Below are 12,108 nucleotides of genomic sequence, written 5' to 3' on the forward strand. Positions count from 1 at the left end.
AAAGTGGAAAATTAGCACCCAAACAGTTCAAATTACAAAGATATAGGAACACTTACACACCTTCTAGTAATCTGAGAATGAAAAATGAAGTAAAATTGAGATTAAAATTTTCTCCATCAAATTAGAAAACACTATTTAAAAAAAACTCACTCATGAATATTTTTTATAATGGTGCAGTGAAATGGACATTTTTATAAATCACACATTGCTGAGTTTTTTTGTTATAATTTTCTGTTTTGCATTTTTTCAACAAGCAATGTGAAAAACTCAAGATACAAAAGAATCTTTTTAACTATGTTTAAAATAATTTGTATTAACGTAAAGACATATTTATGTTACAATGCACAGATTTTTAGAAACATTGGTCCACTTAAGAAGCACATAACATTCTTCCAAATATTTTCTTTTCTTTTCTTTTTTTTTTTGAGACAGAGTCTCGCTGTGTCGCCAGGCGCCAGGCTGGAGGGCAGTGGCACAATCTCGGCTCACTGCAACCTCCGCCTCCCGGGTTCAAGCAATTCTCCTGCCTCAGCCTCCCATATTTTGTAACTTACATATACTCTCTTAATATTTTATGGAACTATCAATCTATTTCCCAACTAATTATTTGAAACTGTTTTCTTTGTTTCTAAACATAATGTTAGGAGTTTTTATAATCATCAATAATTATTTCAAAATGCTACTCTACCTATGACAAATATGCATTTGTATTTTCACTGAGTGGCAGTATTGCAATACATTTAGCATATAAATAGATTTTTATTCAAAGTTACATCTAAAAATATTACCTATCTTTGAAAGTGAATGTTCACATGATAACCACAACTCCAAGTGTTATGGCTTGCTTATAGTACTCACGTTGTATCATTGATTAGATATGATGGTCACATAAGAATGATAAGGATCACACCTAGTACAGGGATCCCAGAAATCTTGTTGGCATCAAATTTGGCTACTTGGTCTTCCTAAATATCCTAAGCTGAAAGTGAAGCTGAATAGAAGATTTACCCAAGAATTCTGAATGACTATATGCAGTGAGAAATATGCTAAGAATAATTAAAGGGACATCTGATTTTAATGAGAAAGAAAACACTGCATTCCCTCTGTAGTTTTGAAGTAGAAGAAATGCAGGACTTAATTCCTAGTCCCGAGGATGAACTGAAGGAACCTGAATGAACCAGCAGATGGCGATAAGTGCCACCCTTAGCTGCATTCATTGCTTAGCATAAAGCAGACTCATCAGAGTCATGACAGTTTACACGACATGGTAATATCCCAGAAGTTCCCACCCCTTTCCACGGCAATCACCCAGAAGTTAGTTATTACCACTTTTCATGGCACTGACACAGAAGCTAACACCCTTTTCCTAGAAAGTTCTGAATAACCTCACTCCTCAATTTTCATTAACCTGATTCGTAATTTAAAATGAATATAAACAAGTATAAGTAGAGTTGCCAAGAACCCATAGGTTGCTGACTCCTGGCTCACTGCCTGAAACTTAGCCCCACTTGGAAAGGAGCAGTACTGTTCAATAAAAGTATTAGTGTCTAACATCACCAGCTCACGCTTGAATTCTCTCCTGAGCAAATCCAAGAACCCTCCTGGGCTAAGCTCCAAATCTGAGCTCACCTGTCTTGCATCAGTTACAAGAGGAGAACGTTTCCAATATTCCATGATTGCATATTTTTCAAGTTGATTTGTTAAAATTGTCATTATCTCAGAATCTTTCATCTCTGTCTTGGTCAATGTGTCATTTATCTAAGCATTATGGTGACATAAAAGCTCAGGTGTAACAAGAGTTAGTATGATTAGAAATGTAGGGACATAGATGAACCTGGAAACCATCATTCTCAGCAAACTGACAGAAGAGCAGAAGATCAAACACCGCATGTTCTCACTCATAGGCGGGTGTTGAACAATGAGAACACATGGACACAGGGAGGGGAGCACTACACACTGGGGTCAGTTGGGGGGAAATAGGGGAGGGATGGTGGGGGGTGGGGAGTTGGGGAGAGATAGCAAGGGGAGAGATGCCAGATATAGGTGATGGGGAGGAAGGCAGCAAATCACACTGCCACGTGTGTACCTATGCAACAATCTTGCCTGTTCTTCACATGTACCCCAAAACCTAAAATGCAATAAAATAAATAAATGGGGAAAAAAAAAAGAAATTTAGCAGGATTATTGCCCAGTAAGATCTAATATCAAATATTGATATTTAGTTGCATTGAACTCCTCCAATTACTTAAGGAATACTTGGTAAGAATAAATACTCATGCTTGAAAATATATTTGAATACATATAAAATGGATCAACACTGAATACCACAGGTGGCAACGTCACTGGATTCTAGTGAAGTACTTAATAGGGTCAATAAGAGACAGTCAATAATAAATGGAGAAAAATAAAGAGAACACATGGAAGCAGCATCCAATGAGTGCTGAAGCACACACATGAACACACCCTAGAACTGCAGAAACACTTAGTAGGAAGTAAGGCCCCACCACTAATTGGACTTCCTTCTCACCAGCTCATGAGTTCACAAGTGAGTTTGTTGAGAGTCAAATGCTCACAGTAAAACTAACCAATTTAAACATGACTGAGAGCTATTTCAAGCAGTAGTAGAAAGCTACAGACAACAGTGAACTTGCTCTGAGCAAATCTTAATCCATCATCCTCATCAATGGTTTAAGAAATGGCCCCTAGACATTTTGTCCAATAACCTCCAAAGTAATGGCTTTCAAACTTTTTATTACAATTCATGAGAAATGCATAGTTTGTATATAATTCAGTAGGCATATATTCAGTAGGCAAATAAATATATGTATGTATATGTGCATGTTCAGTCTATTTGAATATTCCATATGCAGTGAATGCTATTTACTAATTTATTTTATCTCATTTCGTTAAAATGCTGTTTGTGGGGGACAACATTAATTCTTTGAACCACTATGGGTGACAAACCAGTATGGAAAAGATTAAAGCCTTTTCACAGGGCATCCTCAATGGTTAATAAATGTTATCATAGAAGTATATGCAAATACACATGAGAATCCAGTGTGGTTTTTCTCCTTGGGAATTTAGTATTTTCGGAAAAATGGTCATGTTTGTTTGTTTGGAGACAGGGTCTCCCTCTGTCACCCAGACTGGAGGGCAGTGGCCCAATCTCGGCTTACTGCAACCTAAGCCTCTCGAGTTCAAGCGATTCTCCCACCTCAGCCTGCCGAGTAGCAGGGATTAGAGGCATGTGCCACTGCACTTGGCCAAAAAGCTTGTCTTTGTTATGAGCCACAAAGGTTACCACAAAATATATAATTACAGATGAAATGTGTAACCATGTCTGTTTTGCACAGGTGAAGTGTTACCTGGACAGACATGAAATCACATGCAAAGGAGACAGAAAGTACATATGACTTCTTCTCTTGGTATCATGTGGAGGCTTTGCTTGAGCTACAGCATAGCTGAATTGTCATGCATTGCAACCATTCACGGAGACCTCCCTGTGAATGCACAGGCACTCCATTTCCCTACTGTGAGGCAAGTAAGAAAGTTGAACTTACCATGGTAGATAGTAAATAATTTGATCTCAACCAACAAGCAATCTGAAGAGCTCAGGTGACACTGTTTACTGTGGTATTCTGAAAACTGCCAGCTGCTCAGAATCTGTAGACTTTCTCCTGCCCACGTACCATCCTGTGGAAATTTAAGTTTGTTCATATTGCAGTGCTTGGAGGGTGGGAAACTCTTGTCATGTGGGAAATCGAGCCCACCCACCGGCTGTGTTGGTCTCAGGTCCAACTTCTCCCTTAGCAGCCCACAGAGTTGCTAGGGTCATGTATCACGCAACTCTTCCTTTCTCTAAAGTGTTTCTCATACTTTCTGCTACTTCCTGTGAGTCACAAGGGCTACCTCACAACTTGCTCCCATCCCAATCCAATTACGATCCTTTGAACTCAGTCAGTTGGACAAAGGTCACCTGCCATGGGAATAACAGGGGGAAGCTCAAACTTGGGAGGAGGTTAAAACCTGCCCTTTGAAGCTGAAGTGTGTCCACTCAGGAATCATTAAAATCCAGGTCGTTGTGAAGCACATCCATCCAGCCATCTGATGGCCTGACTTTGGCCATTTGCTAATTAGATGTTCACAGAAAATCTAAACCCAGATGTCACTTTCTCCCAATCTTTGAACATTTCTGAGTGCACTATACTAAAAACTGGAGTTAATAAGGGGAAAATGCAAGTAAAATTTAGTAATGACAGTGTCCTTGTCAAGAAAGAACAAAAATGATAACAGATAAACTAAATAATAGATCAGGATTATGACTGCTTTCATTCCTTAAATAAACTTTGAGAACTACAATGTCTACTCAAGCCGCTTTTTAGAGAGGAGAGAGAGAGAACTGAGGAACCTCTTTTTTCCTACTCAAGGTATTTCCTTAAAAGGAGTCCAGCTGCGGCCGAGTGTGGTGGCTCACTCGTGTAATCCCAGCACTTTTGGGAGGCTGAGCTGGGCAGATCACTTGAGGTCAAGAGTTCAAGACCAGCCTGGCTAATATGGTGAAACCCCGTCTCTACTAAAAATACAAAAATTAGGTGGACATAGTGCGTAGTGGCACGTGCCTGTAATCCCAGCTACTTGTGAGGCTGAGGCAGGAGAATCACTTGAACCTGGAGGCGGAGGTTACAGTGAGCCAAGATTGTGCCACTGCTGCATTCCAGTCTGGGTAACAGAGTGAGGCTCCATCTAAAAAAAAAAAAAAAGCCAAGCCACTTAGAATATATAGATGTCAGTTCAACAAATTTATTTGTAAAAGGTTAAGTTCTGATCAGGGTCCCCTTCCTATCTTTCCCTTCCTTCTATATACTATTTTGCAAATTAAACTGCTAGGTAATCTTAAAGTAATAAGAACAGGACTCATGGGCACAGTTTACTGTCTATATTAATGAAAGTTTATACCTTACTGGCTTCATTAACATAATTTTACTAATAAAGGAATCTCTTACCTAGGAAAATAAAAATTGCAAAAACACTTTATTGTTCTTTCCAGCAATTGCCTGAAAGATCCATCAACTCCTCAATAAAAAGTGTCAAATGAGAATTTTCAATTCCAAAACTCTTTGAACCCCTTGTCTAAAAAGTCTTGTCTTGCTGCATCCACCAATCCTAAATCATTATGACTCCTACCCAATTCTAACCAAACCATCCCCCACTTTAAAACACCCACTTTATACCAGACATCAAAAGCAGAACAAATATACCTAAAGCCCTTCCACATCTGACATACTAGGGCCTCTGTGGAGGTAGTGCTCTACCTTATAGCTTTATGCAAATAATGTCAGCACTGTCTTATGAACAGGTTATTTGACTGATATTTGGGGAGTAGAGTATAAGATGAGCATAGTCACCACTGCTGTATATCATGTCACAATAGACTAAGCCCAAATTCTGGGACCAATATTATGTTAGTCCGTTCTTACTCTGCTATAAGGACATACCTGAGAGTGGGTTATTTATAAAGGAAAGAGGTTTAATTGACTCACAGTTCCACAGGGCTGGGTAGGCCTCTGGAAACTTATATTCATGGAAGAAGTGGAAGCAAACACATCCTTCTTCACATGGCAGCATAAGAGAGTAGTATGAGGAAAAGGAGAAAAGCCCCTTATAAAACCATCAGATCTTGTGAGAACTTACTATCACAGAAACAGCATGAAGGTAACCACTCCCACGATTACATTACCTCCCATCAGGTCCTTTCCACAGGACATGGGGATTATGGGAACTACAATTCAAAAAGAAATTTGTGTGGGGACAGAGCCAAATCGTATCATATGTATGGGTATTTCTGAACCATACACTGTCTGAATGGCCTACAGGTATATTCAGAGAAATCAGTTACCAGTCCAGAGTTTAAAATGTGCAATAATACAACCTAAAAAAGGAAGAGGTGTGAATTTATTTAGTCTACACAAGTGGTTCAATTCATTGGTAGTAGCATGGCAGAAAATCTCAGACCAGAGAAGGAAGTTATTAATCAAAGCACGCATAAAAATTGGCCAAGGTGTCAGGATCAGTTGGGCCCAGGAACTGAAACAAGCCTGGACAACATAGTAAGATTCTGTCTCTAAGTAAATAAATAAATAAAATAGTTTGGCGTGGTGGCACACACCTGTAGTCCCAACTACTTTGGAGGCTGCATCTTGAGAATTGTTTGCATCCAGGAGATCCAGGCTGCAGTGTGGTAGTCATGCCATTGCCCTCCAGTCAGGGCGACAGAGTAACAGCCTGTCTGAAAAAAAAAGGCATGTATCAATGTAGACATTAAAATAATTTCTGTTGCAAATGGCCTTTCTGAGGCACATCAATCACTAAGATTGACATGGGACTATCTGTTCCCAAAGATTTTGGATGCATGAAAACGTTAGGGCAAGAGAGGGAGAAAACAATAGCTATTAAGTCCCTTTCTACTACAAACATGCTGAGGATTCGGATGTGGGGACAGCAGGAAATCCCTGGCTGACCCTGTATGTGCCTGACTCAGTGTGCATGCCCCTTGCTGCTCAAGTCCCTTGTTGTCCATGCGACTTGCTGTCTGCCCTCTGTCCCTGCAGACCTGTGCTAAGAGAGGTAGTGACTTCCTTCTGTCTTGCCGACTAGGAGTCAGCTAGTAGGTTCGCAGATCAGTAATCCTAGAGGTTTAAGTGTGAGTGAGTGTGAGGAGAAGCTCGCGGACACAGTTCATGGCCTCCTAGGTGGAAGGGCTTTGAGTTCTCTATCCTTCTCCTAACAGGCAGCGATGCAACCATGGCCTTGCTGTCGTGGAGGTGCCAGACAAGGGAGGAAGGAGGACCATAGAGGGGAGGAAGATCAGGTGAACATGAAAGGGGGAAACTATTTGTGGTATTTAAGGCCCTGAGGCTCACAGAGGATGCATTCCAAAGTCCTCAGTGGGAAACAGGAAGTGGGGGGAGGACTGTGTGGTGCAGAATGGGGTGCAGCAAGTCGGGGCAGGCACAGACTTCAGTGTGCTTGCTCCTTGGGTGCCTGCCTCATTGCACATGTTCACTGGGCATCTTCCCTTCGACTCCTTTGCCCACGTGGTGAATGCTGCAGAGCTGTGAGAGTGTGAGGGTAGCATTCCAGCTGTCTGGACTCTTTGTCTCCTACTGAGATGCAGCCTGTAGGTCCACAGGCCAGTCCTCCCAGGAATTGAAATGTGAGTGAATGTGAGGAGGAGCCAGCGGGCTTCCAGAGGGTCAGGCAGCGTGGTCTGTGGCCTCAGAGGCAGAAGAGGCTCCAAGTCATAAGGAAGGTGGGCCGTGGACTGAAGGGGGATCAGATGAAGATGGGGTTAGTGTTGTGGGTGCTGTTGGAGGTATCGGAGTCCCAGAAGTGCCTGGAACCCCCAGTAGGGGACAGATTCCAGACTTCTTGGTGGGGACCCAGGAATGGGCTGTGTGGGCAGTAAGGAAGGTGCCTGGGAACTGGGAATGCTATGAGCTGGTGACCGCAGCCCCGAGGTCTGTAAAGCACCTGGTAGAAGTGTCTGATGGCGAGCACCCAAAGTTTTTGTTCCAACAAAACTTTGATTTTAGGGGTGAAATTGTCCAAGCAAAGGATGTGTGATGAAAGCCGTGGTCACTGCAGTTTTAATTGTCTAGCTGTATAAGTTTAAATATCTCCACGATGGAGAATCCAGTTGTGAAACCAAACCTCATGGGAAAGATCCTGTGCCTTTTGCCAGGAGCATTAAGACATTGGTCTGCTAGCTTGCCAAATGTAAGTGGATTTTCAAGCATTCGATTCAGAAGATATACACACCTCTACTTGCCCTAGGACTTACTTTCAAAGTATTTCCATTTTTTTTTTTAAAGACTGAGATTTAACATTTGGCCATGGAAGTGGTCGAATATAGCTATTCTCTCAAGCACACTTTCCCAATCACAGTATTCTGTTTGCAGAGTGAAATATGAGTTGGCGAGGAAGATCAACATATAGGCCTAGGCCAAGAAGAAGTTTACAGCCTCCTGAGCTAACTGGGGCTATGCTTGTGAGTGCTTTGACATTTCTATGTTTTTTATTAGCAGAAATTTCTTTTTTGATAGTGTTGTTGCACTAGTATAGATACACTGATAAATGTCTTCCATGTTGATAAAAATGATGATAGCATCTCATGAAGGAAAGACTAATTCAAGAGGATTACATTCTGGTTTTGCCTGCATGGATAACCTTGTGTTCCCTGCCATTACTTCCTCCTCATGCTTACTGATAACAGATTGCACAAATCCATTCCAACATAGATTAAAATGCCTTCCAAAGCCTTTGAGGGCAACTGTCTTAGAGTAACCTCTCTTCTGGAAGAGTAACTTTGTGAAGAATAAGTATATGGAATAGTGTTGGAGAAGTGTCTTTAGACTTACTTATGATTAGAAGTATCTGTGTATTCTGTATATTTGTATTATTGACATGTATTGATAACAAGACTTTGTATCTGCACACACACACTGCCTTCCCTTTGCCCCAGGAGCCCAGTGTTGAAGAGCCTAAAGAAGAGAGACCACCCACTGAAAGTCGGGATCCTACACCTGATCAGAAGAGAGAAGATGATCAGGGTGCAGCTGAGATTCAAGGTGCTGGGAAGGGAAAGAAATAATGTCTGTTGTGGGGAGGAGGCCTATGTGTGCATCATGCTTTGTGCCATGACCAGTAAAAGGAGGAAACAAAACATTAGGAAAGAACCTCAAACATTTGCTCAAAGTAGGCTGGAAAAGTGAAGAGTATAGTTTGCAGCTTCATGCATTCCCTGGATATAATAAACCTCTTTTTTTCAAGATTAATTTTGTACACTTGAAAATACATCTCTTGCTCAATAAGATGAAACTGTTTAATTTGATACATAAAAATGTACATTATTTCAGTTGATTAATTTGATCTTCTTAGAATGTTGCTGTATGATTGGCTTAGCTGTGGTGTTAACAGTGTTGTAAGCATCCTTTTATAGCAAATAGAGTGCCAAGTCACCCTACCTTACAACACCCTGAATAAAGCCCATTTGCATAGGGATGTTAACCCTATTTGATAGAAAGGAAATGGATGCTCAGAGATTGAGGCTTACCAAGAACACTTGAGTCATGGAGACAGAATTCATATTACGTTCCAAGGTTTGTGTTCTTCCTATCATCTATATTGTTAGAGAACATGAATGATTCTGCTTAAAATACTTAATACTCGAATGTGTCTGTACTATAAGCTACTTCAGTATTGGCTCAGGAGAAAACACAGTTCAGTGAATCAGTACAGCAACTCCAGAAAAGTGCTCAGTGAATGACAGCCACTGTTGTCTTTGATCGATATTTTTGACAGTACCTTTGGTAAGAGGTGGATAATTCAGGACACTGGCATACAGGTAGCTATATTAGTATGACTTTTAAGGAAAATTTTAAAGTTGCCTAAATACTTTTATAATTAGAAAACTCAAAGTACTATAAAATTATAGTACTTAAAGTACTATAAAATCAAAGTACTATAAAATTATAGTTTTTAAATTCTGAACTCTCACTGGAAGACTGTGATTTTCCTCTTATTTATGATACTGTATTCTCAATGGGATTTATTTATAAAAAGTTACATGTAGGGCCTTTGGACCTAAGCATAACTTGAATTAATTTTAACCAAGTAATTTTCAAATTACCTCAACAAGATGTGGCTGTCACAATTGTAAGTTTTTGTCATAAGCCCGGGAATACATTGATCTAATCTTTCAGAAACTTACCTTTGAGTTATTATTAAAATGCTATGCATACAGCAAACTTCAGATACCTTACATAATTGATACTCACTGTTTATAAAGCACAATGGCAAAGTATAGGAAATGAGGCTGCAGTGTGATTTATCCTTAGATTGTCATTTTAAATTAGATTTCACGCCAGTTGCATTGGATCACACCTGTAATCCCAGCACTTTGGGAGGCAGAGGCTGGTAGGTCCCTTGAGCCTGAGTGTTAGAAACCAGCCTGGGCAACATGGAGAAACACTAAAAAATTTTCTGTGCCAAAAATAAATACAAAAAATAGCCTTGGTGGTGGCATGTGCCTGTAGTCTCAGCTATTCACAAGGCTGAGACAGGGGGATTGCTTGAGCTCAGGAGGTCAGGGCTGCAGTCATCTGAGACCACGCCCCTGTACTCCAGCCTGGATGACAGAGTGAAACCCTGTATTAAAAAACAAATAAATAAAATAAAATAGGAATTCATAATACAGGAAAACAAAGGTGTGACATCTTTGTGTCACATTTATTATCACACTAACCTACAGGCTTTTATTTCATAATTCTGTGGAACAGAATATTATTACTTCCTTAATTATACTTCATGTTTGTTTACTTAAGATCATAACCTTTGTATTTTTTAGTGCCTGACCTGGAAGCTTATCTCCAGGAGCTGTGTCAGTCAAAGACTGGGGATGAATGTGGAGATGGTCATGATGTCAAGGGGAAGATTCTACCCAAAGTAGAGCACTTTAAAACGACAGAAGCAGGTGTTTTATCCATTAAGATGCAAAATTATGTGATTTCTATTTTTTATAATATTACAATTTTGATCATAGAGAGATAACATTACTGCCACTTTAATAATATGTTTCAAATACACGCTTTTTTGAAAGGTAGTTCAGACCCCAAATGCCTGACTGCAAGACTTAAACACTACCAGATACAGACACAAATTGGGTCAAAGCCATATTGAGTCATCCAATATTAAAGCATTTTCTTATTTCTGAGTATAACCAACAGGTAACAATTCTCAGATTCTTTTCCAATTTCTACTTTTAACAAATACATAATGCATTTGTAATACCAGGCTGTGTGAAATATGCTGAGCACTGAAGGAGATTCTAGTATCAGCCCTATGATAATTTGTGAGATTCTGGACAAATTCCATAAATTCTACACCCAACTTTGCTATTATTGAAAATGGTGAATGCAAATCAAATGTATTAAAAATCCATTTCAATGTTGCTTTCTTCATGCTCTTGTTCTGTTGAACAGAATACAAAGATATTCCAATTTCCATGATTTGTTTTTCCTAGCAATCAGATTCTGTCCAATTATAGTATCTGAGCTGAAATTTCATTGCTCCTAAGAAAATGGGTGGGCATGCTGCTTGATATTTGTTTTCCAGTATGTAGACCTTCATGAGTATTCTTGGATTTTGTCAAATTCTGAATTGTCTGGCTCTTAAAGAATAATTGCATTTTAAAGCCTCCTCACAGTGAAGCCTTGAATGACTGAGCAATAAAATAGCAAGAGACAGTCTAGTTTCTGTGGCCGATGAAGTAGGGGGAATGCATGTAGGTCAGTGATGCTCAAGGTAGGTGTAAGATGCGTGTGCTAAGCATGCTCCCTGGCCTCCTGTCAGTCTTCATGAGCTACTGTATATAATAAAGACACATATGATATAATCACCTCTAACCATATCATAGGTTACATATTACAGGTTTCTGCCTTGACACATCAGATGATAGGACTTAAAGTTCAAAGACCATAAGGTACTAATTCCTGAGTAGTCCACATAAGTATCTTTTACACATATTTTCCAAATTTCTGACTGTTAATTAGAAGAGTTTCTGAATTTGCAGGAAGAATTCCACATTTAGGGAAGAAATTATCTAAATGTTTTTTACTCCGCACTGCTGAACCATTCCGTTAAACTATTTACATTAAAAGATAGTTTTCAGGAGCCTGTTGAATAAGCCTCAGTTGTATTCTTAGAAAGACCATAGCCTTAAATGCATATCTTATTAGAATAGATAGCAAATTACATGATAAAATAGCAATCTTATATATAATAATAAAAGAGCAACAGAATAAACCTAATGGAAAAGGAAAGAGGTACATAATAACAGACAGGTATGAACCATTAGTAAAAGGAAAACTAATCCAAAAGTAATACATTTAACACATTGTTTATTTTAAAATAGCTATTAATAGACTATTTGTTTCCACAGCCTTGAAGAAAATGGGAGAAGCACAGTACATAATATGAAGAGGACACAGATATTGAATATATAGTATAACTGAAAGTGAATACATTCTGTTTTGTTTTGTTTTGTTTGTG

The 12,108-nt window shown here is 39.4% G+C and overlaps 1 protein-coding gene across 1 annotated transcript; it reads left to right on the forward strand.

Moving 5' to 3' along the window:
• The first annotated feature begins 7,019 nt into the window (after window positions 1–7,019).
• On the forward strand, window positions 7,020–11,003 carry LOC116545604 (X antigen family member 2-like). The gene is made up of 4 exons (XM_032272138.1): window positions 7,020–7,213; window positions 7,959–8,047; window positions 8,522–8,627; window positions 10,406–11,003. Exons 2-4 carry the CDS (start codon window positions 7,967–7,969, stop codon window positions 10,606–10,608), a joined length of 390 nt encoding a protein of 129 aa, XP_032128029.1. The 5' UTR covers window positions 7,020–7,213; window positions 7,959–7,966; the 3' UTR covers window positions 10,609–11,003.
• Window positions 11,004–12,108: the final 1,105 nt, after the last annotated feature.

Source organism: Sapajus apella, unplaced genomic scaffold, assembly GCF_009761245.1.
Source record: "Sapajus apella isolate SASKATOON/1434 unplaced genomic scaffold, GSC_monkey_1.0 scaffold301, whole genome shotgun sequence".
Taxonomy (NCBI): domain Eukaryota; kingdom Metazoa; phylum Chordata; class Mammalia; order Primates; family Cebidae; genus Sapajus; species Sapajus apella.

Bases quoted from the DNA above. Each gene is read 5' to 3' on its own strand.
- LOC116545604 (XM_032272138.1), top strand. From the start codon at position 7,967: ATGAGTTGGCGAGGAAGATCAACATATAGGCCTAGGCCAAGAAGAAGT. The intron at 8,048-8,521 runs GTGAGTGCTTTG...CCTTTGCCCCAG, and splicing joins AGCTAACTGGGGCTATGCTT to GAGCCCAGTGTTGAAGAGCC. The intron at 8,628-10,405 runs GTGCTGGGAAGG...TGTATTTTTTAG, and splicing joins GGGTGCAGCTGAGATTCAAG to TGCCTGACCTGGAAGCTTAT.